This window comes from Branchiostoma lanceolatum, chromosome 2 (assembly GCF_035083965.1).
Source record: "Branchiostoma lanceolatum isolate klBraLanc5 chromosome 2, klBraLanc5.hap2, whole genome shotgun sequence".
In the NCBI taxonomy this organism is placed as follows: Eukaryota; Metazoa; Chordata; class Leptocardii; order Amphioxiformes; family Branchiostomatidae; genus Branchiostoma; species Branchiostoma lanceolatum.
Genome location: NC_089723.1, coordinates 30,183,500 through 30,210,466, shown reverse-complemented (window position 1 = coordinate 30,210,466; position 26,967 = coordinate 30,183,500). Strand labels below are relative to the sequence as shown.

At 41.4% G+C, this 26,967-nt stretch overlaps 2 protein-coding genes across 7 annotated transcripts in view; one reads left to right on the top strand and one right to left on the bottom strand.

Moving 5' to 3' along the window:
• Positions 1 to 2,659, top strand: LOC136426971 (neuromedin-U receptor 2-like). Its single transcript, XM_066415689.1, has 3 exons — positions 1 to 181; positions 591 to 811; positions 1,521 to 2,659. The coding sequence occupies exons 1-3, from the start codon at positions 1 to 3 to the stop codon at positions 2,028 to 2,030; spliced, it is 912 nt and encodes a 303-aa protein (XP_066271786.1). The 3' UTR covers positions 2,031 to 2,659.
• A 10,372-nt stretch (positions 2,660 to 13,031) lies between these two features.
• The window catches only part of LOC136428520 (atrial natriuretic peptide receptor 1-like), an 82,014-nt gene continuing 68,078 nt past the window's right edge, over positions 13,032 to 26,967 (bottom strand). For 5 of the 6 annotated variants that reach the window (XM_066418102.1, XM_066418099.1, XM_066418104.1 and 2 more), the window contains exons 12-25: positions 26,424 to 26,525; positions 25,638 to 25,754; positions 24,775 to 24,846; positions 24,068 to 24,257; positions 23,149 to 23,307; positions 21,308 to 21,492; positions 20,124 to 20,180; positions 19,119 to 19,258; positions 18,627 to 18,767; positions 17,734 to 17,857; positions 16,829 to 17,072; positions 16,120 to 16,218; positions 15,368 to 15,459; positions 13,032 to 14,702 (exon numbers count right to left, since the gene is read on the bottom strand). In XM_066418102.1, the coding sequence (XP_066274199.1) occupies positions 14,466 to 14,702; positions 15,368 to 15,459; positions 16,120 to 16,218; positions 16,829 to 17,072; positions 17,734 to 17,857; positions 18,627 to 18,767; positions 19,119 to 19,258; positions 20,124 to 20,180; positions 21,308 to 21,492; positions 23,149 to 23,307; positions 24,068 to 24,257; positions 24,775 to 24,846; positions 25,638 to 25,754; positions 26,424 to 26,525 (1,959 nt within the window). In that variant the 3' untranslated portion in view covers positions 13,032 to 14,465. The remainder of the gene's footprint in view (positions 14,703 to 15,367; positions 15,460 to 16,119; positions 16,219 to 16,828; positions 17,073 to 17,733; positions 17,858 to 18,626; positions 18,768 to 19,118; positions 19,259 to 20,123; positions 20,181 to 21,307; positions 21,493 to 23,148; positions 23,308 to 24,067; positions 24,258 to 24,774; positions 24,847 to 25,637; positions 25,755 to 26,423; positions 26,526 to 26,967) is intronic. The other variant, XM_066418103.1, reaches the window with a different exon arrangement.

Here is a 26,967-nt window from a genome sequence, read left to right as displayed (position 1 = left end):
ATGGCGGCCTCGCCGGCGGACTTCGGAAGACACGATCAAATTCAAGGTCTCACGCCACAGTACGAGATTCGGGATTTGCCCCGCATACAGCGGGAGTCCCGCGAAACTTTTCGAGACATCCAGAAAACCCCGCGGAACACACATGAAATCCCGCGGGACGTCCCGCACTATCCTGCGGAACGCATGTGATGCATATCTCGAAGTCTGTACTGTAACTGCGAGTAACACCGCGAATAATTTTGCAAAACAGCAAGCGGCGATGGATGTGCCTCCTGTCCGATAATGTCTCCCAACCGAGTTCTTTGCGAGTTAAAGGCATCCCAAGCAATATTAAGGCCCGAAAATCGGATTTTGAAAGTCAATTTATTTAGTCATCTTTATAGATCAAACAAAACTATCACAATGTATAGCGACGTCATTGCGGTGTGAGAACTCACTGAAAATCGACGCCGGGGTTTTTGTAGGCTCGTGAAACTAAGGGAATCATCGTTCGGCACGTTTTTGCGCGGTTTTAAAATGCTCAAAGTATGACGTTATTACGCAAATGTGCTTAACAGGATAATAATGACGCTTGTTTTTTTTCTCCCCAGGCTACTTCTCTCCGTATATGGAGTTCGTGACGTTCCACGCCTCCGCCCTGACCATCATGGTTATCAGTGTGGAGCGCTACTACGTCATCTGCAAGCCGCTCCACTGCAGGGAGACCCTGACGGGCCGTTTCATCGCCGGCGTGCTGGCGGTGCTGTGGCCAGCAGCCTTCATCACCAGTCTGCCTGTTCTGTTCATCACACAGTTCAGACAGATCGACTCTGTTGGACCGGACCCGCTCTACACGTGTGAGACTGAAACAGACACCTACTGGGCTAAGATGTGTTGTTGTTATACAGACGGCAATAGTTGTCATTGTAGACTATGGATTCAGTTGGATTGGGAGTCCACATTTTCATAATGTACTACCTTTATTGTACATTTTTGCCCCACTGTGCTAAGCAGCACTCCTGTCACATGTTAACAATCATACACATGTAATGTCCATAAAAAACATCTAGTACATTCTAGTACTTTCGGCTTCTTCTCGCTTTTTGGTTTTTGGTAAGAGGCTGTATGATTAGTTACAGTTGGTTTATTGAAGGTTGTAGGGGATATAATTTTTTCTTTACTATTATGGAGGGAACATTTCAAGCCATGGTAATTTGATTGTAATGAATATTGACGTCCAATACTATATTCTGTAATGACAAGTATCGTTTCAGTCCTTTCCATATGAACATGTGGTTAACCTTTTTGCCATAGTGACTATTACTCTGGACTCAGAAATGCTGCTCCAGAAATGCATACGGACTGGTTATATACTTTCTTTTCTTAACAAAGTGTGTTACTGGATAATATTCTTGTCAACATCATTCTTGGTCGGCTAAAAGTTAAAAGTTACAACTAGTTACCTGCAACGATTTTCCTCATGAACATACAATTACAACATCCCCCAAGGGCTCTCTCATGATGCTTGTTCCACCTTGCAGGTGTACCTGGTGTCCAGCGCAGCCGTGTTTTATTTCCTGCCCATCGTGCTGCTGTCCGGCTGCTATCTGGTCATCAGCCGTACTCTGAACAAGCCTGAGGCCCAGCCGTCCGTTGGACAGAGGGTGGCGGTGGACATCCGGATCCGCACCCGTAAGCAGGTGACGTACGTGCTGCTGGCCGTGGCCGTGCTGTTCTTCATCTGCCTCCTGCCCTACCGCACCACCGTGCTCGGCTTCATCTTCGCCCCGATGGAGATGCTGCAGCTGATGGGCAGCAAGAGTGTGCTGATCCTCATCATCATCTGCCGCATCATGGTGTACATCAACTCCACAGTCAACCCCATCCTCTACAACACCACCTCCACCAACTTCCGCAGCGCCTTCAAGCAGACCATCGGCATCACAACTGGGAGAAAGGCCAGACGAGGAACAACAGAAGCGACGTCAACCTGCAACAACATCCGCACGCGCGCACGTACTGATAACTCTGACGCAGTGGCTGATGACTAGCTCGTATCAAAATATCATCGAATTCCCACAGCCAGAAGGCTGCGTTTTTAGTTTGGCTATAGTAAAGTGATTGTGGATGTAGACGGCATAACTCTTGAAGCTATGAATCCATGTTCGTAGTTTTTGGTAGGTGCAATGTGAGTTGGTGTAAGGAAGATGAAGGTCATGTTTAAGAACAGGCCTTCTGGTGGCTTCCTTCGCTACTGCAGTGGACCTTTTATGGCTGTCCGTTTGTTTGTTTGTTTGTTTGTTTGTTTGTTTGTTTGTTTGTTATCAGGATAACTCGAGATGCTGCGGATGGATCGGCATAAGGTTTAGTAGGTGGGTAGGGTTAGGGAAAAGCAAGGTCAAGTTCAATAATGGGCCTCCTAGTGGATATTTACTGTACTGCAGATTTTGAGTTCAAGTTCTGGATGGGGGTCGTGATTTTTGAGCGGTGGATAGGTTTTGGGGCATAGATGAAGTGGTGCAAGATTGGGCCCCTTAGCGTCTTGTTTGGAAGTGCAGTGTGTCTTTTTTGAAATGAAACTTTGTAAGAGTATAACTCATGCAAGGGTCGGTGGTTTTTCATTGCTTTTGGTATATAGGTACTTTTGGTGATGATAAACATAGTGAGATGTATATCATGCAAATCACGGCTTTATCTACATAATTAATGAATGGAACTTATAATTCTATTAGAAGGCAGTAATCGACCTTTATCCAGGGACACCATCTGTCCTGTGGAGATTGCCGGCCTGGCTTGGGATCTTGGTCACTTAACAGATCCCAGTTGTGTGCCTTTAACCCTCATCCGACCGTATGGGGTCCGTTTGGACCCCAGGCGTGTTTTAATGTGTGCCATATCAACATTTTTCGTTGGAGAAAAAATTCCTTCCATGAGTTTGTTCATGTACATGTCTTACAACTCCTGAGAAATTTTTACCGGGATTGGCCGATTTTTGCGGAAGTTATACTCTAAAGTGTGAGTGTTGTCCGCTGGGGTCCAAACGGACCCCAGATAATTTCGCATTGTTTATACATGTCTTACAACTCCTGAGAAATTTTTACCGGGATTGGCCGATTTTTGCGGAAGTTATACTCTAAAGTGTGAGTGTTGTCCGCTGGGGTCCAAACGGACCCCAGATAATTTCGCATTGTTTATTACGTAATTAGAAAGAAATTCCTCATAACTTCCAAACGGTATAATTTATCCTCACCAAATTTGCAGGGAGTGATGTTCACGTAAAGTTTTATAATTTCTGTAAATTTTGTGACGTTATGACGTAATATTACGTAATTATGACGTCATCGATGTGATTTTATAGGCTAAATAGGGAAGTCCCATAATATTGAAAGGTATTAAACAAAATAGAGTGTATTATTGATTTTAAGGTATGCCAAGGCATACAACGTCAATGGCGATTACGTTGACGTCAAAATGACGTCATAGAATGACGTCATGTGTCGTTAGTGATCCCTGTCATCCGCCATCTTGGATCGGCCATTTTGAAATTTTTAAATTACATTTTTTCCATTTATGACCCCAAATCACAAAAGAAAGAGACTGGAAACGTTAATCTGAATGTTTCTGGTTAAGAAAATACCAGGTAGTGACGGATTTGAAGGCAAAAAGCCTGTTTATACCTAAAATAAACATCTTGTCCGCCATCTTGGATTTTTAGCGATTACGTAATCAAATTAGCATAAATTATGAATAATAAATCATGAATGTTACATCTAAATACATATGATGTTATACATGTTGGAAAACTAGTGTGGTTGAGCAAGAAAACCTGAGAAATATCATTGTTTTTAAAAAATTAGTGACTTTTTGTATAAAATGCCTGTCAGAAACCCGTTGCCATGGCAACAGGAAAAATGATAAACTTAAACTATTATCACGGAATTGTTACCAACTAAATTCTAGGAAAAGTCACCAAGTATGGTAGTCTTAGCATACGTCATTTGGCAGTTATACGATGTCAAAGTTGGCGTGGGCACTTTTAGCACCCCCCAGTCTAGATAGGGTTAAAGGAAAATGCGGGTTCTCCTCATTTTCTGCATAAATTATCATAATGAGCTTTAATCATCAACACCAAAACTTGTCAAAATATTCTCCATAGATTATTGTAACAGGATATGCACAATAACTACAATAAGATCCACCAGAAATATATTTAGGGGGCAAAGCAAAATGGGGTCCGTTTGGACCCCATACGGCCAGATTCGTCGCAAAAATGTGTCGGTCGGATGAGGGTTAATTTGCGAATAGTATTTCAGAAAAGATTTTGTGAGTTTTACGAACACTACACGAAGGCAAGAGGCGTGCCCCTTTGGTGAAGTGATCTGCGCCTCTGTTACTCACCACATCTGGTTTAAATGAATGTCGGACGACTCGGCCCATTACCAACTCGGCCCAGTCAACTCGGCCCATCTCCCTAGTCAACTCGCGATCGGCCCCAAACCCTCAAAGTCAACAGTTTGAAGTTCTCTGACAAAAAGGAGTGGTCTGTATTAAATCAAGTTGCTTGCCTATAAGTGCCGGTGGTATGGGTCTCCAAAAACCTCAAATTAAGTCAACAGTTCGAAGTTTTCTGACAAAAAACATGGTCTCTATGAAAATTATGCTGATTGCCTATCAAAAGCACCAGCGGTATGGAGCTCCAAAAACCTCAACAAGTCGAAGTTGTCTAACAATTACGCAAGGAGACATTGTTACTTTACATAAATTATGAGGAGCCAGAAGGCCCGAGTTCGCACCCGGGTAGGATACGTCTGAATAAGAGGTACACCGAGTCCTACCAAAGGCTTTACAAAAACGGCGACCTCATACCTCGATGAACTGTTTAGAGCTTTTGTAAATTTTGTGCAAATGGATGTTCATTAACATGATTTATGCATGGTGATTTTCACCTTCAACTAACTTACACATGTCAGAGGTGTAAGCTTCTCGTCATTTATCACTGAGCGGTGTTCACATTTTTGCATTAATTATGCAAATAAGTTCCTCATTTGCATGTTTGACATCTATTCATGTTCCACCTGCCATGAATTGCATTAGTGACATTTTTAACGCCCATTCATGGAAAACGATGGAATTATAGAATTTCCTCATCAATTATGCAAATTAAGTCCTTATTTACATAATGTAATCTAATTATTTACATCTCTGCCTAAGCTACCTACATGCCTAATATGATGGAAATCCGTCTTTCATTTCTTCAGTTATCCTCTTTAGAATGTTTTGACAAAAACGCCCTTGCAGTTCCAAAATTAAACGTTAGGGGGCCCAAACCTACCAAACTTTGTCCTGACATCGAAAGCTATCTCCACGCAAATATCAAGACCACAGCATGTCCGGGACTAAAAATACATTGACAAAACTGCTATGATAAAATTTTCCCATTAATCATGCAAATGTCCTCCTATTTTGTAAAATTTGTATTTCATTTTGTACATCTTTGTCTAAGCTACCTACATACCCAAAATCATGAAAATCCGTTATTCCATTCTTGAGTTATCATCTTCAAAACGTTTTGACAAAATGCCCCTGCAATTCCTGAACCTGCCGCTAAGGGGCCTAAACTTATGTCCTTTATTTCCGAGCACGAGAGCTATCTATACTTAAAACCGTTCCTATAGCATATGCAGAACACGAGATATCAATTTAGTCACACCCTACCATCACAGCAAATATGAAACTAATCCATCAAGCCGTTCTTGAGTTATGTTGTTCACTAACAGACACACAGACACACACAATACTGAAAAAAGACTTCGGAGACCTCATATATCCATGAACTATTCTGATTATGCAAATGACTTCAACATTTACATAATCTATGCGAGGTCACATACACCTTTAACTAACTTACACATGTAATATTGATAGTCCAATCATTATCACTTGAATTTTGGCGCTTTTTTTCATAGACCATGCAAATTAGGAAATTATTGGCGTAATTTGTATCTGTTATTGTTCCACCTGCCATAAGATATATCTGTTACATGTATTGGAGTCCTATCATGTGAACCACTGCGAATATAGATTTTCCTCATTAATAATGCAAATGAAGTTACAATTTGCATAATTTGCACTTCATTATGTACATCTCTAAGCTACCTACACACACATACTTAATATGATGGAGATCCGTCGCTCCTTTCTTCAGTTATTCATCTTGAAAAATTTTGACAACACCGCCCCTGCAGTTTCAGAGCAAGCTGCTGCTAGGGGGCCCAAACATACAGCACTTCTTCCTTACATCACAGGCTTACATCTGCCACCAAAAAATCAAGACCATACAATGTCATGGTCAAAAGATCCAGATCCTGGTAAAAAAACGGAAGTTCTGCTGCAGTACTAAGGTCACATACCAGGGGGCCCAAAGGGGTCTCCCCGACACCTACTCACATACCAAATTCACTTGTAATCTATCCAAGGGTTCTCGAATTATGCTGACTACAAGAGTCCGGAAACACAAACAGGCAGCCACACAGACAGACACACACACATACACGCCAAAACTATATCTCTATTTTTCATGGAGATAACAAGTAAGTTAAGTTGTATATCCCTTTGTGGTGTGACCCCTAGCTGTGGGGCCCCAAGGAAATAGTTGCCCCAGTTTGGGAACAGGTGTTAGCTGACACAACATGCATGAGTCCTATTATGGAAAACACTGTAAATATAGATTTTCCTCATTAGATATGGAAATTAAGTCCAAATTTGCATAATTTGCGATTCATTATGTACATCTCTGTCTAAGCTACCCGCATACTAAATACCACGGAAATCCGTTGTTCCCTTGTTGAGTTATTCTCCTTGAAAAAAACCGCCCCTGCAGTTCAAGAGCAAGCTGCTAGGGGGCCCAAACCTACAGCACTCCTTCCTAACATCACAAGCTATCTGTCACGCACAAATAAATACCATAGCATGAAGGTCGAAAGATTTAAAAAAATGGCAGTTCTACTGCAGTACCAATGTCACATACCAGGAGGGGCCCAAAATCGACCTTGACCTTTGTTTTCCTAACACCTACCCACATACCAAATATCATTACAATCCATCCAGTCCGTTCTTGAGTTATACTGTCTACAAACATCTGAAAACACACACAGACACACGGAGAGTAGTCTTTTGTTATCAGAGGTGAGCTTGAAAGAAGTCACAGGCCCCTTTCCAAACTCCGGCGCAATTTTGAATCCTCTCTCGCGAGAGTACATTTTGGCGCGAGCGCGCGTGATTTGAGCACGGGAGCAGTTACAGCACGGGAGCGGTATTAGCTAAACAAGAGCGTCTTCTTCGGTGGGGAGATGACCGGTGTTCTCTTCCTTGGTGAAATTCGTCGATATATATGCATGCCACAAGTAGACCAGTACACTAGCTTGAGCACTCCCGCACCACCGCAAACACCCCTGGAGCCCGCCGTGTCTTGATCCGCAGCGTGGAGGGGTTGCCCAAGGCGACAAAGAACGAGCAGGAAGTGTCCGATTACACCCTGCCGGCCAAGGTGCTGGACAGGCTGTGCCTTGTCCTGTACGTCATAAGCATTGCCGTGGCCGTGCCAATGACCATGTGTCTGAGCAAGTAAAGTTAGTGTTGAACTGAGTGTATAAACATAGAGTCCAAATTCGTTTTTATTGATTGTTTGATTGATTGATTGATTGATTGATTGATTGATTGATTGATTGATTGATTGATTGAGCTTTGAATGACGTACACATACAGCCAAGGCTGCCCAGCTGTATTGCCTCGGCCATGCACATGACGATAGGCGACAATGCGGGTTCCCCAGCAATACAGGTTCCCCAGCAAAAGACCCTGGCCCCGATAAGTTGAAAATCGCGAATCAGCGCTCCCCAAAAATCATCGCCGGCACCACCAGAGAGGCCTACAAAGGTGGCTAGATGAATTTGAGCAAGTAAAGATAGTGCTGGGGTTCCGCAAATACGCCTGATCAAAGTCACATCCTAAGTTTACTGTTATATAATTATTATCTCCATGAAAAATGGAGATATTGTTTTGGGTGTGTCTGTGTGTCTGTCTGTTTGTTTGTGTTTCCGGACTACTGTAGTCAGCATAACTCAAGAACCTCTTGATGGATTACGATGATATTTGGTATGTGGGCAGGTGTTATGAAGCCGAAATTCAAGGTTGATTTTGGGCCCCCTGGTATGTGACCTTGGTACTGCAGCAGAAATTCAATTTTTGTATCTCTTGACCTAGACGTGCTATGGTCTTGATTTTTTGGTGGCAGATAGCTTGTGGTGTAATGAAGACGTGGTGTGGGTTTGGGCCCCCTAGCAGCTTGCTCTGGAACTGCAGGGGCGTTATCGTGAAAATCTACTAAGGATGATAACTGAACAAAGGAACGACGGATTTCCATGATATTTAGTTTACAGGTAGCTTAGACAGAGATGTACACAATGAAGTGTAAATTATGTTAATTAGGACTTAATTTGCATAGCTAATGAGGAAAATCTATATTTGCAGTGTTTCCATCATCAGATTCAAATACATGTAGCATATGTAGTTTATGGAATGTGGATCATCAACAGATACTAATTATGCAAATAAAATCCTAATTTGCATAATTAATGCAAAACACCATTTCTCATCTAATTGGAAAATTATAGGACTGTCAATATGAAACTTAGTATGCAGGTAGCTTAGACAGAGATATAAATAATGAGGTGTAAATTATGCTAATTGTGACTCAATTTGCATAGTTAATGAGGCAAATCTATATTTGCAGTGTATTCCATTATCAGACTTGAATATATGTAACATATGTAGTTTATGGAAAGTGGAGCATCAACAGATACCAATTATGCAAATAAATTCCTAATTTGCATAATTAATGCAAACACCGTAATTCATCTTATTGGAAAATTATAGGACTGTCAATATTGCAACATGTGTAAGTTAGATAAAGGTGTTTATGACCAAGCATTTATTATGCAAATGTGTAAGTCATTTGCATGAATAGAATTGTTCATGGAGATATGAGGTCGTGGAACTCTTGTTTATTTGAGCTTTGAGTGACCCACATGTACAGCCAGGGCTGCCCAACTATTACAAAGGTTTGACCTTAACGGATACGTAGTGACCCCTAGGTGGAACATACATCTTCAATTGAAGTCATAAAGATGCGCAATGATGTGTGCAAAGCCTATGGGGGATGTGAAATAGACAATTGAAAGATGTTGTATTTTCTTTAGTCTTAACTTAACTATATGTATTTATCTATTCATATATTTATCAAAGCATAAAATGCATGTGGCGCGTTTCAGTGTGTCCTGGGGGAAGACCCCAAACTTAGACAGTGATCTTCTTGTAAATAATATGCACGTCAAGTTGTCAAATGGAGGAATTAGACTACTGCGTATTTCTCCTGTAAACTCTTATTTCATTCATATCCATATATCGATGGATAGTTGTACCCACTACATGTATAACTTACAGATAATGGACCAAACATATCTGGGTCCAGGTCCAGACCTGTACCTGAACGGCTGTACCTTTAACTATTGCTTAGGTACACAGCCCTTTGAAACATGGTATGTGCATGCAGGGAGTTGTCTGATTTTATTCTTGCATGTTTACTCTTCTTGAACATATTTGATGGCACTAAAATGTTAAAATGCGTACGTTTTAGATTTATTCATTTATCTATTTATTTATCATTAAAACGTACGCAAAAAATCAAGCGTTTGTCATTACTGCGTTGCATAAAATTAGTGTTCTGTCCGTGAGTGTGTGTCTTGCGTGTGTGTGTGTGTGTGAGTTAGTGAGTGTGTGTGTGTGTGTGTCTGTGTGTGTGTGCGTGTGTTTTTCTGTATGTGCCTCTGTGTGTGCCTCTGTGTGTGCCCCTGTGTGTGTGTGTGTGTGTGTGTGTGTGTGTGTGTCTGTGTGTGTGTGTGTGTGTGTGTGTGTGTGTGTGTGTGTGTGTGTGTGTGTGTGTGTGTGTGTGTGTGTGTGTGTGTGTGTGTGTGTGTGCGTGTAACCAAAACTAACTTGATTCAATGGAGGAAATCCTCCGGACACTTCATGGTACGAGTGCGGACAAATAGATACCGGATAAATGCGAGTAATCACGAAGGTTGTAAGAATAATTGAACACGTAAAACATGATATAGCGGACAATATATAATTAAACGTCAATATTATTGCATCAAAAGGAAGTTTGTCTTGCTTCTAAAAAGAACGGAAGAGAAGTGAAGCCAGCTCATCGAATGGTTCCCATACATCACATACATGTATATCCGTAACCGACTCATTACAAATCGCCCAGCCCGGTGGGAAGCCAGGAGATGGGGACAAAGATGAAACGTGCGTCCCTGCCAAGCACGTAGCGGCTCCGAGGGTGGGTAGCGCACAGCGCATGCTCCATGGCGTAACTGGATCTTGCCTCGCTTTATCATTCGCCACAAAACTCTCCTTTGCTGCAAGGAAGAATAGTATTAATGCATCTCTTGTTGATTTTTTTATCTTATTATTCCCTTCATGCAAAGACAATCAAAATTGATATCTGCCATTCATCTAACTGGATGATCTTGTCTTGAATTGACCTATCTTACAATTGTATTCAACAATACTTGTAATAACTTGTCTATACCAAACCTACTTTTAAGCATAGTGAAGTACGCAATATTTAAGAACTGGTGCTACAACAAAGACAGAAATAACATATCCAAACCCATGTATATTTTCCTATCAGACCTTAATGATACTATCATGTACTGCAATATCCCTAAATTTCAATCTCTTGAAGATGTGCTATAGAAGACGTAGTGCTAAGGTCCTTAGTATGTTACTAAGCACTGTTGTGAACAGTAGCTTTGTTACCGCTGTTATGGTACTTGAAACGTCGAATATGTAACCTGACTGCCAATTTGAACTTACTTATGAAGAAACAAAACTACCTAGTGTAAGCGCCTCCATGCGGAGAAGACAAATAGTGCATCGAACGTTGAATAGACAAAGTGCGAAAATATACCTGTGTCTGGACGTTTAGATGTAAATACGCATGATTTTGCCATATAATTACTGGTTATACATGACTTGCTTGTGATACAACTTACATCTGTTGGGATGAATCGAACGTTAAATAGACATAGTGCGAAAATAGACATGTATTTATTTTGTTGTATAAAAAAAAATAGGGGATTTATATTACTGCTTATACATGACTTGCTTGTGTTACAACTTACATTTGTTATGAACCGAAAAGACTTTGAAATTTGAAAACGCTGTATGTTAATGCTGATCTGACAATAAAGTGACTTCAGTCAAAAAAACAAAAAAAACAATACCTGTTGAGTTTCAGTCTCTGATTATTGACCCAAAGAAGTTTCATAATTCTGGAGTACTTAACATAAGAAACACAATTAAGAATGTAACAAATGACTGTAGATTGAGTACAATCTACGTCATCAAAATGTTGGAACCAACCAGCGAGTAGTGATAGGTCGTCCGCATGGTCCTCTTCTAGCGTCCTTCAAAGAGGTTGCTGTGTAACCTAACTTAGCTTAAGACGTAACGGAGAATATCAGCATATCTAAATTCTATCAGCATTATCATTATCCTAAAGCACAAATGGTAATCATATCTTCATACTTAGTCTAGATATTAGGAGCAGAGTTGTAGAAGGACATGGCGACATCTCACATCAAGGATGTCAAGGTAAACAATTGCCTAAGGCTGCATCCGACACCATGACGATACGTTTTGGCTATTGATATTGATTTGACAACTAGATTTTTTTCTGATGACGTATCTATACCCCGTGGAAGATGATTTCTTAATTCTCATAAGTGTCGTTTCTTTGATCAGAAAAGAGAAAAGATCAAGAACAACCAAGTAAAATAGTCCGTTTTATTATCCTCCAAGAGACACCGAAGTGTTGAATGAACAATTAGACGAACATATATCCTCTGTACTGTCCTGATATGGCCTACTACAGTAACAACTTGACTTCACAGAACGAACAATACCTCCATTTCTCGCGGCGGTAACAAGGAACTGACATCATTTACAACCTTGACTTCCACGCAATCTGTTTGTTCAAGTAGTATTTGTCGACTGTACACTATGTTTAACAAACACCCATTTTCATTTAAAAGCCTCTAAGTGATGTATGTGTAAACGACGATATGTCAGTATTCAAACAGAAACATGGACGATTTTTCTTCACTTCCTTTTGCAGTTAGATAGAAAGGCCATGTTGATTCGATTTTCGGATGGCAACCCCGCGCGCATCAATTTTCGTCCGTCTCCAAAAAACGTAAAAGTTTTCGACCATACTATAAATAGTAGATAGTAGCTACAAAATAGCAAATATCTGCCGTAAATTGCAAAAAGAAAACGGAAAACGGGTAACGTTACTAATGTCGCAGAATGTCAAAGTCAATTCCAAAGTTAAAGAAGATTTAAAAGAGCGAATGGAGGGATGAGGAATATATAATTCTGTATACAATATTCACTGAAATTAGTAATTTTCTCAACCTTTCTTACGACGTAGATTTTATAATGAAGGCAACTTTTATTTTCCCGAACATTCTTTTATTCGCACGCTCGCATCCGGTTTTTTTGGTTCCCAATGATGCCATCCATATAATCGAATCAACAACTACGTAACTAAGTATGTGATTATTTTCTTATTAGCCAGTTTGAACCAAGTGCTGTAATCCTATTCCACATTTGGGACACAATAGATAATATTAATGTCTTATATATTGAGATGTACAATTATATCAGAAGAGCCGCCTATGTGTGGTAAAGTATGATGCTTTTGCTATCGATACCCAGGGTAAAGTTCATTTTTACCTGTCTATAGTTTTATAACACAAAAAAATGATGTCTATACACTCGGTCAGGTGTTTCCTTGAAGACGCTGCGGTCTTATGTCTGGTCTATGTGCTTTAAGAGGTACACGTCGAATCTGGGATCCATTTTTTGGCTACGCCTCAGGAGCGGAGGAATATTTGTACCAAAGCAAAAAAAATCACCTCCCCTCTGTTCACAGCAATCGCGTTTCTCAAATGTTCAAAGTACATCAACTCTTCGCACATAAACAACCCAAACACCATAAACAAATACAATGTTTTTTGTAGATACGTAACAAACTGAAAATGCCATACACTTCGACGACAATACTCACGATGGTTTGGATCTTATAATCATAACGAAGCGAATAACCAAAATGCCATAAAAACATACAGCTGATAATCTTGTGTACGCCAGCTATTCGTCAATCATTCAATATATACAAAACTACATTCCGGAATCGAACATATGCTCTCTGTACATGTACACGTCCAATACCATATGGTCACAACCGCAACATTGGTGTGTTTGTCACATTTCGACGGCCTATAAAGTAGTGATATACATGTATGATATAAGTGGGCCATTGTTGTTTTTTTCGCTAACGTTACAGTCTGTTGCAATGCTACATTAATTCGATAGGTGGCGTTGAGTAGCCATTTGAACATGATTATACTTAACTTATCGTGAGGCACAATTGAAAGTTTTCTAGACAGTGTATAATGCTTACCACCAACTGGGTTGAAGACTAGACGATTCCACCAACTTTCTTCACAGAATAACGTTCTAGTAATATCGCACCATCAGCTGTACCTCTTTATTACAAATGTGACGGAATGATAATTTGATAACTGAATCCCACTTCTGACACCATGTCTTCTTTCTAGGTTCTCTCATTGGAGCCCACGAATACAGAGTATACAATGGAGCCCTCAAGGGGAACGCTTTGCTCTTGATTAGCTCAGATTATACATATCATTCATGACGTTTTTCATTTGGTTCTCTTTCTTCAACTTTAAAACATTTCCTGAAACGATGCACGTGCCTTCGTGTCAGATATCAATTCTTGCGTGGATCAAAATCGGCCTCTAGTGATTCGTTGCAGTACTGCAGAATGATGACGACGAAATGATATCATCAGAGACTGGGGCTTGCTCTACAGAAACACTAACAACATCAGAAAAACTGTACACCGTACTTGACATGGATTTTCTTTCGTCACTGTCGTATATACACAAATGCATCGAGCACACGTTTAGTGATTGTTGAACCGCACACAATACATCAGAGATCTGGGTGGCCCCTCAGATAAACAGTGAACTAGTCGATACACATATACAGATATACCGTATAAACATTAAAGTCAATTCTATGGACAATCTCTGTACAAAGTCATCTTGTTTTCAGTCGTGAAATGTTTACTATGCAACTACTTCATACACTGCACGAAATCCAATCTTTAAGAACACCTTAAAGCATGCGTAAAGATTCGTGTTTTTCTCTTGAAAGTAATGCTTCACGTCTGATTTACGTCTGTTTAATTATAACGTGTTCTTAAAGATCAGGTTTCGTGTAGCGATAGCTGTTACAATGTTACCGTAATGTTTAGCAAAGGTCTTGTACTAGCAGACGGTTTCGACGCTGTAGCAAGGAGGCCCGGTCAGTTGGTTGGTCACTCTACTTGGTGGGTCGGTGACTATACTTGGTGCGTTTGTCACTATACACGGTTGGTTTTCTACTTGGTCAGACTGTAACTGTGGAAGGGACTTGGAGTTTCCTGTCCCGGACACCATTCCGTTAGGCACAGGAACATTTCTTTCCTCGATGAGCCAGTAAGTCTTCATTTTATGCGGCCGTCCCTAGTATTGCGGTGCAACACAACATTTGAAGTCAATTGTATATACTATTAATAATACCTTTAGCCGAGGTGGACATTGTGTATGTATGTGTGTGTGTGTGTGTGTGTGTGTGTGTGTGTGTGTGTGTGTGTGTGTGTGTGTGTGTGTGTGTGTGTGTGTGTATGTGTGTGTGTGTGTGTGTGTATGATGGTGTATGTATTTGCTTGTGTGTGTGTGTGCGGGTGAGGGTGTTGTCATGCATGTGTGTATAAGCGTATGTACAGCTCCGTGAAGTATAGCATCAACACTTAAACTCATTGTATACATGCAGTAGTGTGCTTCAGAGCTGTCATGGATTGTAGTCAAAGTGATAAGTCCTAAAGTCAAGAGATAACGTCTAGAATTAAGAGATACCATTGCATCTGGCTAGGGTATTTGGTTGCACTAAAATTGACGCCGATAGCCCATCAGCATCCGTGATATGATTGATTTTCCTGGTTATTTCTGTATGTCAGTGTTGTCATAATGCCCCAAAATAATGCAAATTGGCATGCGATATGTACAAGAAAAAATCAAACGCTATTATTTTTGCCGATATCTACATACAGGTACAAAATAATCAAAGAAAATTCCGTTTTACTCAATGGTTATATCTAAACATTGACCAAATGTGCAACAGTGTTTACCTTTACAAAGATCGGTTCTCTGTAATCCAACTTGAAGCTTCCTGAAGGCTCGAGTAGGTTGTAAGAATCCTCAGACACATGAATCTTCATAGCTGTAAAAATAAAGAAAATGTCAGATCTTCGAAATATCTTACGACACATTCGTTAAAAAACAAGAGTTCGAAGATTTCATCATTGCGTAAAATATTTGGAGTTTCTCGTAAAACATTTGGAGTTTGACTTATTTCTTGGTTAGTTCATGGTCCTTTGATCACGTGAACGTGCATGTGGAATATGGAAAAATATGAAATTGCATATGGAAGATACATGACTGCAAAAACAGGAAGACCAAAAACTATACCTCCCCGTGAACTAGTAGTTTCTTTCATTTACCTTATAACCTGGACTGTCATGTTTAACTAACGACTAGTTCTGCCAACTCTGACTTATACAACCTTACGGTCATCTTCCATCACGCTGACTTCCTGCCATTCTACGGATAGTGTATTCAAATAACTACGGATGACACCAAACGAACAAACAAACACACCGAAAACAAAGACGACTGCAAACGGAGGCAATGAATAACAAATGGATGACAACATTACGTAAGTATTCATTCATTCAATAGCAAACACCTATCCTTAACATCTATCAATGAAAATCGGTTCGCTTTTGTTGCTATCGCTTTAAGATAGCCTGTAAGATTAAGGATAGTCGTAAGTTTTCGCAACAGCACAATCTTGTATTTTGATAAGCCATACAAATCATACCTTCGCCTGTAGACTCCATTCTGGAGGCGATGTTGACAGTGTCTCCAAACAGACAGTACCTGGGCATTGTCTCCCCCACCACACCTGCCGCACACTCACCTATGGGAGGATGCAATTATGCGAAGAGAACAATGTAACACATGTCACAATTACTACGTTTTTTTAAAGAATGTTACTAGGATATGCCTCCATGCTGGTTGGTTGAACATGGAAATCTTACCTACAAAATTTGCATGTGCATAATGTACAATAACAGTGATGCTATACAAATTCAAATTTGCTTAGCAACTTGCAAATTCTTTAATCCAACATGGCGGACAAGATCTACGATATAGTCACGTGAGTGAAAATGCCTTTAGTCACGTGAGTGCAAAGAAATATACTGAACAGTTTCTTCTTGTGTTGGCTAGATGTTTTTAGCGACGTCTCTGTGGCGAGCCAAATTATGTTACTATTGTACCGGCGCGGGCTGGCCATGGGATATACTAAGGTCAAGCTAATCTTCGGGGCAAAATCGTGACGATTTCTTACTGGGCCCAAGACTTGATTGACCCGGTTTTGCTCGTTCAGATCTACTTGGAGATTTGAGATTTATGACATACACATATAAATGCATCGTAATTAACAGGTTTGCCTTAGCAAATAGATTTTGATTTGCTGCCACCCATGGAGGCAGCCATCTTGGTTTTAGTCTTTTTGATAAACTTACCCGAATGAATGCCAATGCGGATTTTCAGCACCTCGTCCGGTCGGCCCCGAATCTTGAAGCCAGCAACTCCCCGGAGAATCCCGAGCGCTGACCGGGAGATCTCCTTGACGTGCTCGCTGCCGTTTTTCCGTGGAAGGCCGGACACGAGCATGTAGGCGTCCCCTATGGTCTCTACCTTGTAGACGTCGTAGTCGTCGATGATTTGGTCGAACATTTTGTATAAATCATCCAGTAAAGTGACCACCTAGAGAAAATTGAATACATCGGTGACAAAACAGCTGCAGAAATTCAACATGGTAGCTTGTAAGCTACATCACAGTTCCGCGTGCGTATGTGCCGTCGAGATGCATTGTGGTCTAACGTAAACGTTCAAGGCACTTTGTACTTCTTTGAACTGTGAACTGGCTTATCAACCGTAACACATACACCATATTGATTGATATCATTTGAAATTGAATTGATATATAATATACCATATTCGTTGATGATGATTAAATGGATCCAAAGGGTAAACCGATTCGATTGCGCAACCCACTGATTCCAACCTTAACTACTGCCTTTTGACTTGAGTGCCATCACAATTTCGCTGATTGGAAAGTTTTAGTGAAAAGCCACAGTGAAAAGAATTTGGGAGTTTGTGTGTACGCCAAGCAGAAAAAGTGAAATAGTGACTTAGTCGGCTCCTTGGTGCAACCAGTGAGCTACCTTTTTACTGAAACAAGATTGTGGACACCAAAATAGAGCACGTGACCCCTTTGACAATACCGTGGTCACCGAGCGAGAGCACCTGTCCCCTTAAAACCTTTGAACGACCTTTAGATTTATTTTACACTCGTGCCCCGAGGGGTTAATAACAATAACAGCAACTAACAATAATTCTGTGGTGGCGATAGTTTATTTATTACCTCCATGGGCTTCATCACGTGGACCAAGGCGGTGAATCCAACGATATCGCTGAAGTAGATGGTGACGCAGTCAAACTTCTCTGCCTGGACCTTCTGCGCAGACTTCAACTGATCCGCGATGGAACTACACGATTAAAAATGAATCTCGTTAGTTAACGGCCAATTACAAATCATTTCAAACTGTAGATGGGTAAGCTGTATTGCAACAAAACAAGGAAAAATCACCAGCCTTCCCAGTTACAGACTTATTCAAGTTTAATTTTGGACCTATTTCTGACTCGACGTGTCCGGATCCGTCAAATCACGTGACCTAAGTGATTGGTCATTCGCACATGAAGAAGTCTGTAGTGAAGAATCTCGAACATGTCAAAACATCGTTTAGCTCTCAACAGTGTTAATCATCAACACAGATGAAACACGGTGGATGAACTCCGGGCTGACATCCTTTTCTGTACGTGAGCAACAGAGCTATTTAAAGACTGATGTGCGACAAGCTCTATCATTACAAACCGCTGCTGTATCGGGCAATTGCAAATTGTTGCTGTACAATAAATAGCTAGTACCTGAATACTTTATGTATACTAAATACTTTTAAATAGCAGGGTGCTAAGGTGGTGGAACCGTCTAAACTAGAATTTCAATGCGCTTTTTGTGGGCCCTTTTTTTTTTTGTACAAGAGGCACAGTTAGGGTAGAACCACTAATCATACTAGTATAAGCAACGGGCCTGGGCATGTAGCGACTGTTTACCATTAGCGTTGACTGAATAGATGGATAGAAAACAAACTCCTCACCGACGTTAGAGAGTGATATATATTGTTGAACAAGAAAGGAATGAGATTTTGTGGGTAGAAAAACAAACAAAATCAATCAACGATGTTGTTCACGGCTCACCTAGGCAGCATCCTGTACAGTAGCATGTCTGACTTCTCTTTCTCCTTCCGTAACTCCTCCGTGCGTTTGTCCACGATGGTCTCCAGATTACTCACAATCTTCTGCATTCTGCCCAGCAAGTTGTCCACAAGTGTCTTGTCCCTGCATAGGTTTGAGTAAGAGGGCTGTCAGTATACTGTGTGCTGGAAATCATACTCATCTTAGATGAGATAGTAGCTATAAGTTGTTACTATTGTCGTTTACCTTGTAGTTTCTAGTGGCGCATGGGTCACCAAGTTTCCTTGCTGCTTCTGTAGCAGGGTATATTTTGAAGGGAGGGGTTATTAGCCCTTCCATTTAAACGTGCTCGAGGCACCTCCTTGAATACGGTACCGCCACTTTACGTCACTTCCGAAAGACAGATTCAGCCTCAGTCGAGATGCCCTTCCCAGGATCTCCCAGTTACCAACTATTTGGAACCAGCAGCTCAACTTTCTTTTTCTTAGGTCTTACCTGCCAAGAAACTTGCGCACGTGGCTGAACAAATGATTGAAGTCCGGTCTCTGGATAGGATCCTCCTGCCAACACTCCGACATCAGTCGCTGGACCTCCTCCAAGAACCTGCTCATCATCTCTTTTCTTTTGTCCTTCCTCTGAAGAAAGAAACGAAGGAAAATAGAGCATTTGCCGTGAACATTGGTATGACTGTCGTCACAGCCACACCTTAACACAATTTCTAAACGTTATTCTGGCACGCCTAAAGTATCAGCTATACCCATCACCAAGCGCTTCACCATTCTTCAAGGTGCAGGAAGCTCTTGAAAGCAGAGAGAGATGTATTTTGTTACAACCAGATATAAACCTACAAAGCTTTCTTAGGCACACAACCTTATTTTTCTTCTCTACATACGTTTCGACAACCTATCTGCTGTCTTAGCAAACAATATTAGATACCAAAGCAATATTAGGGCCTAAATATTGGAAATAAAAAAATGCTGAAATTTTATGGTAATGACATTTGCTTACATTGTTTAGCATATTCTACAAAAAACCCGGCGAAGATTTTCAGTGACCTCTCACATCACAACGACATTGTATTTTTTGCATCACTGACGTCATTATACAGTGTAATAGTGTTGTTTGAACTAATCATATAGAAATGACTAAATAAATTGACTTTCAAAATCTGATTTTGGGGCCTTAATATTGCTTGGGTTTCCTTTAAGCAGTGTGAAATAAACTTGTCCTATCAGTGCATAGTAAACTTGTCCTAGTAAACGTCTGTAGAGAAGTACAATACTATTGTGTACCTAGGAAAACTATGTTGAACTGATTTACCAACCTGATTAAACTATTTACGGGAGCTATCAACTATGTTACTAAGCAGACAGACAGAGGGGTGTGTTAAGGAAATCTGGTGTAAGTATAAGCAAGATAAACACATCATGTGCAATGAATGCATTGTTAGGGAGGACTAACTAACGGCTACGGCAGATATCTGACTGGATTCAGGCGAACCTTATCACGAGGGACGAGTGGAATCATGTCGGAGCTCCTGGAAATAGAGTGTGGAACCTGCGTGGCGTGGTATAATGGGGATGAAAAACATACAGATAAGCGATGACGGAGATGAGATCCCGTGGCAGATGAGATCATCCTCCTTCAGCAGGGCTGCATTTTTGCTCGGCAAACCCTCCCGGCATCAGCCCTGCTCTTTTGGACCGAGGTATTGATGACGTCACCAGCAAACAGCTTTCAGCCAATCAGAGGATTGCCACAAGTTCGTCTAATGGAAATCCGCAAAGGTCGCTGGGAAGCCATCAGCCAATCAGGTAACGTCTTACATCACCACTTTGGGTTCAGAACAAAATAACGGCTGTTTGTGCCAAATAAGGCTAGCTCATTAATTATTTATGAGCAACAGTCAGTGAAGTCACCAATACCCAGAAGACCAGAACCTCGGTCCAAAAGAACAGGGCTGATCCCGGGAGGGTTTGCCGAGCGAGGATTCAACCCTGCTGAAGGAGGGTGGATGAGATGTGTTTGTGCCATAATGGACGTACACGCGCATCCTCTCATACCAGGCCAACCGCTTGTGAATATCGACCCTGCGATCCGTCATTCTTGCTGCGTTAGCATTTGTCAGCCGCAACCAGCCAATCACGTTGCTTTCTACCGTCAATAGGTAATGTGATTAGCTTGCTGCTTCCCCACCTACAGCAGGGATGTATGTGGTTGATTGACGGCTTACCAGCGCTAACGCAACGAGAAGGACAGATCGCAGCCCATTATGCCAGGGTTGTGGCTTGATATACACAAGCGGCCGGCCTGGTTTGAGAGGATGGTCTCACAGAGCCATCAAACAACTAATGCTTGAACAAATCGAACTACGTGTACATTTTTCAGTTGTATTGTCATTATTGTCAGAGCTGTAATCTATTCTTAACACCTAGTAGCGCCTGTTTCAAGACAAGAAGCTTAACTAATCGGCCGAACACAAGTACTTCATTCTGTACATGATTAGTCTATATGATTGGCCACACAGCTGTTGCTGTAGAAGTGACTAATTATAAATGTCCCACAAGTGATTAATCCACAGAACAAACCTCAAAACTATAAATATCTCTGAATTTAGGTTTGCCTTAAGCAGGAATGACGTGAGTGTTATCTCGCGGCACCTGCCAGATAGAAAGATTGTGCACCTTGTCTTTTGCAGGGGAGTTTGTTGAGTTTTGTTCCGGGATCGTGGCGTTGGCGTTGGCGTTGACGGCGGGCTGGATGTCGTCCTCCAGCTCTATGTCCTCCATGTCGTCCAGCGTCGGGAGCGTCGGCCGAAACAGTCTCCCTCTGGAGTCGGTCCTCGCCAACATGACGTGCTCGACTTTTGCTGCAAAGGAAGTACAAAACGAAAGAAGTAAGTTAACTCGCCAACATGACGTGCTCGACTTTTGCTGCAAAGGAAGTACAAAACGAAAGAAGTAAGTTAACGGATGATTGTAGTAAAGAGAGTTCATTGCAAGTTCTTGCCCGTAGGCTAATTGCAAGTACATGTAACATGAAAGGACGGACAGACAATGGGTAAAAATATGCAATATTTGTAATGACCAACCTGGAGATGTATATGGTGTCATAAAGCATGGTCGGTTCCTATAACAACCTAATGAATCACCGAGTTCGCGTAGCTGTTAGTTCTCTTTTATGAAATGGAAATGATACAGATGATAATCCGTATTGAATAAAGAATATGGCAGTGCCGATGGTATTCGTTTATGGTACAGAAGAGCATGACGATCATTTATGAATATTCACCAATTGGAATTATCATATCACCAGGCTGTGTGAACCAACCACAAGCTATTGAGCAAATCTATACAGCCATAGAGTCATAACTACGGGTCAATGAAGAACAAAGCAGTACATTAATGATCGACCAATAACGTACACTTATAGGGATGATGAAATTGCAACTTTTTAACAATCTCATTGACAGTTTGAATTTGCTATATGATGATATGATAACACCAATGATCAGATTTTTCGTCTGTGTTTGTATAGCTTCGCCTCGCTCACTCGGTGGTTTAGTCGGCGGTACGTTAAGGGTCAATGGCCATATTCGAAGACCTGACGGGGATTTAAGAATGCAAATCAGATCTGAAAACATGCATTTAAGGATTGGTATGCAGAGCTCTAGGTGTGAAGGAGTTTTGTGTCTGCTAGATCTACTAATTGCAAGGATGCAGACATGGCTCCAACGACTCCCACCGTGACCAATACCCTCTACAAGCTAATGAGAAATTGGGGAGACATCTAATGAGATACGGGGATCAGCATGAAACTTCACCCATGTTAACATAGTAGAGAGATAAAACTTTGTCCCAGCGCAATGTGATATGTGCGTGTTCGATCAATGTCTTAGCTCTGTATTACCTCAGTCTGTACATATGTAACATTTACCAGAATTACTCTTCGCACAACGGCATGCAGTAGTCTTTTCTCTCCGAAAGGAGGAGGAACGCCCGCCTGAATTCAATCACATCGACATAAAACTGACAATGTACTCAAACCAGGTCAGGGGCGCACCCGGGGGAGTCACCAGCTCAAATACCAAACCATAAATGCTCGAACAGATACACACAGTTACTCATTTCCCCCCGTAGGATCCCCCAGTGGTATGCCCACCCAGTGGAATGCCCACCCTGGAGGCCTAGGCCTGCCCGCCCTAACCCCCCCCCCCCCATATGCTAGGGTCACATTTCCAACCCGGGGCCCGGCCGGGCAGTTTTTGGGAACGAAAAGTATGATATGAAAGACAACAAAAACACAAAACGAACCTAAAATTAATTAAGAGCATAGCTTGTGCAAATTTATGGACATACACTTTGATTTTTCGTTTCCGCAAACAGCCCGGCCGGGCCCCGGTTAGGAAATGTGACCCTAGCATTACTTTGCACCCGATGGGGTAATGATGATGATAATGATGGGAACAAATTTTGTTGTTGATGCATGTACACTGATGTCCGTGCAAACAAATATACTAGTATACCTTTTGCCATCATCGAGTCGTTTTCCCTCACGAAGAAAGGCCCCTCACGCAACATGATCTCCTGCATGATGATACCGAAGCTGTAGATGTCTCCCTTCTGCGTTCCCTCCTTCGGTGGGTTCCTTTGTCGCAACAGTTCCGGGGAGCACCACAATTTCTCTGGTGTAGAATACAAGTGAGAATAGGTAAAGCGGTTTGACTCAACGCTTTTTCTAGTTAGTGAGTAGTGCCAAGCGGACACGGCTAGCGTTTGCAGCCAGGCACACCAGGTCACCCCTTCTCGAAAAGTGTGTTGCGTTCCTTTCCGTGCGCAGGTTTGACCTATGAGGCTAACGCCTGCAGCTGCCCTATACTCAGGGTGGCTGACTTCATGTCCCCATCCGAAATAAGAAATGTAACACCCACACTGTGGCCGAGTAAGGTTTGAACATGAAGTAAGGGTTTAACTAATTTCGTATATACAACTGTATGTAGATTGTTTGAAATGGTTAGTAATACGTAGTTCTTCGAAATTTCTCTTCAGCACCCTGGGAACCCTTCGCAATGGACTACATGTTTCTGCATTAGATTGATCCTTCTACATTCATTTATCTTACTGATAAAGATTAGGTTTTCATCTGAAAATCTGAAAATCAACTTTGGCTACAATATCAAAATTAAAGGACCTATACCAGCACACAGAGGTGGGGACGCCATATGTTTAAACTTTCTACAGCTTTCGGTCCACTGCTTACCGCATCACGTGTTTTAACGGCATATATGACGTCAAAAAAGTGGCGGATTTCTCATTTCTTGTCAAAGACTGATTCTGTTAATGTTCAGCCGAAAATCTGGATATGTTTTTTCGTTTGGTTGAAACTTACAGTTACACCCTACTGTACGATCATCACACATCGTAAATAATTAGAAAATGGCTCACTTTCGTAAAAGGCATGAGTCATATCGCCTTCGCATGGATCTAAAGATTGTTTTCCTTCTCCCAAGGAAGTTCTGAAAGAAGGCAGCCCGAAATCGCCAATCTTCACCGCGAATCGGGCGTCAACCAGGCAGTTTGATGACGTCAGGTTGCCATGGGAGCGCATTTTGCTGCTGTGAATGTGCCGCATTCCCTGGTGCGAGAAACATATGGAAAACAATGTGAAAATACGCTTGGAACGCATATATGACAATTCTTAACGTATGGGACTGCATTGTTAGCTTTAGCGATCCTCGGAAAAGTTGTGCGTAGTGCTGCCCTAACGCTTAAAGTTTCCATGCTGCTGTAGTCCGGCATTGGTGCCGACTACTGCCATTATGGTGTTTTCGCAGTAATTTTGGCTGATTAACGGTCAACAAGTGGGGCAATATGCTGCTACATTGCCAAGGAATCTAGACTGAGGTGACATTAATGCAGCACTAGTCCAGCATCAATACAGCACCAATCCAATATTACACACCACTTTCACAAAGAGATGGAGATAAGTCGGAAAAGATGCTTTCACAACCAGTGTCCTAATAGACACAGGAGGCACTAGATCTGCATGTACGTTCGTGTAGTTGTGGCCGGCAAATTCAAAGTTGCAAGAGCTAACCATGAAATAAGACCGCAACTTTCAGCTGTGTAATCATTCAAGAACGTGGGTGTACCTTGATTATGTCGTTCATGAGGTTGCACTGGAAGACCCAATCCAGCTTAACTCTCTCGTCCTGTAGGACATCCTGTGGAAACACAATCAGCCAAACTAATTAACGTCGATGTGTTGGCGAAACATAAACGTGATTAAAGATCGCTTTGAAGCGTTTGCCTTGCATGACCAGGAAAGTACATAATCGACCTTCACCAGCAAACTGTTACTGATAAATCGAATGACTGTCTCTGACGGACCCAGATGCCTAGGACTCATATACAAACATCTATCGACTTCTCTTCAAAAGGCATCTTCCGAGATATCAATGTGACGGAATGAGGTACAGTTTTACTAGTATACTTAGCAATCGAGGATCGGACAAAAAGCAAATTACTTATAAGAAGCCATACCCTCAAAAACACAAATATAGATATAGACCAACAAAAGCACAACATGCATGAAAATACAAGATAAATAACCTGTACCTGTATAATCAATAAAAGTGAACAATATCGAAAATGTTACAGTTTAATTTGTAAGTAGGAAAAGGAAGTAGATCCTCGTAGTAGTACTGCCATTATGTCGCTGTAGATCTACAATATTGGAGAGAGATGATAACAGCATACTTCTTTAACTGATATAAAGTGTAGGAGATAGCTCAGTTATTCCACTATGACAATGACCTTTACAATGTCATGTAGAATAATCAACACAAATGTGTTGATTCCTTGTCCATTCTTTGACAAAGACTGTCGCTGTTCAGTCAAAAATCTTCAATCTTGAAGGAAATTATAGTTTCATACTTCTACAGATGGGACTACGGTTGCCTCCTGACAATGTCTTTCATGGTATTAACAGTGATGTTGCGAGGTTTGTACTCACCATGAGGCTTCCTTTGGGACAGTACTCTGTCAGGATCATGGTGGGGTTATCGAAGTGTTCCCTGCACACTCCTACGAACCTCACCAGATGATCGTGGCTGTTGCTCAAGTCTCTCATCTGCATGAACGAAATACGATCATCGTTAGCACCCAGTGTCAACATACAGGTTTTGTTGACCTAGAGATGTATAGATCTCACAGTTACAATGGGGAAAGCTGCCAGGGACGGTGGAAAGGTAGTTGTCTATTTGTAAGAGAAAAAAGAAGCGGCGTGGCTATTGACAGAAACACCCATTGACAGAAAGTACAGAAATATTTTTAAATCGATACGCATCCCATCAAAGAATCACACAGAGTGCAATGGCTAAGGGGGATGAGTGATCGCCTAGCGCTTAGCAAGTCGGCAGGTTGGGGGTTCTTCTTTTTTAAAAATCCATTCTTTACTGTTCTAGTCCATTATTCTTGCTAAGGAATGTCTTATTTTTGTACCATTTTAAAGAAATATCCTCAGAGTAATGGTTCTAAGGGTTCACAGGATCATGAGATGTTTATTCACAAGATTATCAAGAACCGTCATTCAATAGGCTGTCCGAAAAAGTTGTGTTGACAGGAACGGCCTGTCGATTGTGCACAGTCTTAATTAATGACAGGAACGTTTGGGATATAATTTTCTACTTAGAAGCAGTACAACACAATAAATGGCACCGAGAACATAACCTTCTTGGCGATGGTAACAAGATTTAACCCAACCACCACCCGTTGTCAATGGAAGGTTTAAACTACGTACCCCTTTTAATTCGAGGACAATCTCCCTGTCGCTGATCTGCACTACGCCAGTGTAGCACGTCTTCTTGATCCGAACTCTCTGCCACTGCGTGTTGCCTGTCGCCTGTGGGTAAATCATCCAGGGAAAAAATGTGATCAACAACAACAACTGACGCAAAAGTATTTTTTCGAAAAAACATTTCATAATTGGCTTCAACGCTTTCTTTGTAACAACACAGTTTGATAACATTCAAGGCATTTCATAATGGAGCCCGTAACTTTGAAAGTGGGGAGGGGGGCAACGGGCTCTCAATATCAGGCTACAAACCAATGCCTCACCAGAAAGATTACGGATTTTTAATTTATTTTTTCAACACTTTCAGACCTCATTTAGCATTTAATTCAATATTTCCTCGATTATATTTTGGCTTGGATCTGGCGTATTCTTTTTCTCACATCACATTTTCCGGGCTGATTTTGTATTTGAATGTGAAAAAAAGCTATGCGTGCATCGTAGGCTAGGCTCATCGGCTTGGAAATGTGACTTCAGAATAACAAGGTATATT

Bases quoted from the DNA above. Each gene is read 5' to 3' on its own strand.
- LOC136426971 (XM_066415689.1), top strand. From the start codon at position 1: ATGGCGGCCTCGCCGGCGGACTTCGGAAGACACGATCAAATTCAAGGT. The intron at 182-590 runs GCATGTGATGCA...TTTTCTCCCCAG, and splicing joins CCCGCACTATCCTGCGGAAC to GCTACTTCTCTCCGTATATG. The intron at 812-1,520 runs GTTGGACCGGAC...TCCACCTTGCAG, and splicing joins AGTTCAGACAGATCGACTCT to GTGTACCTGGTGTCCAGCGC.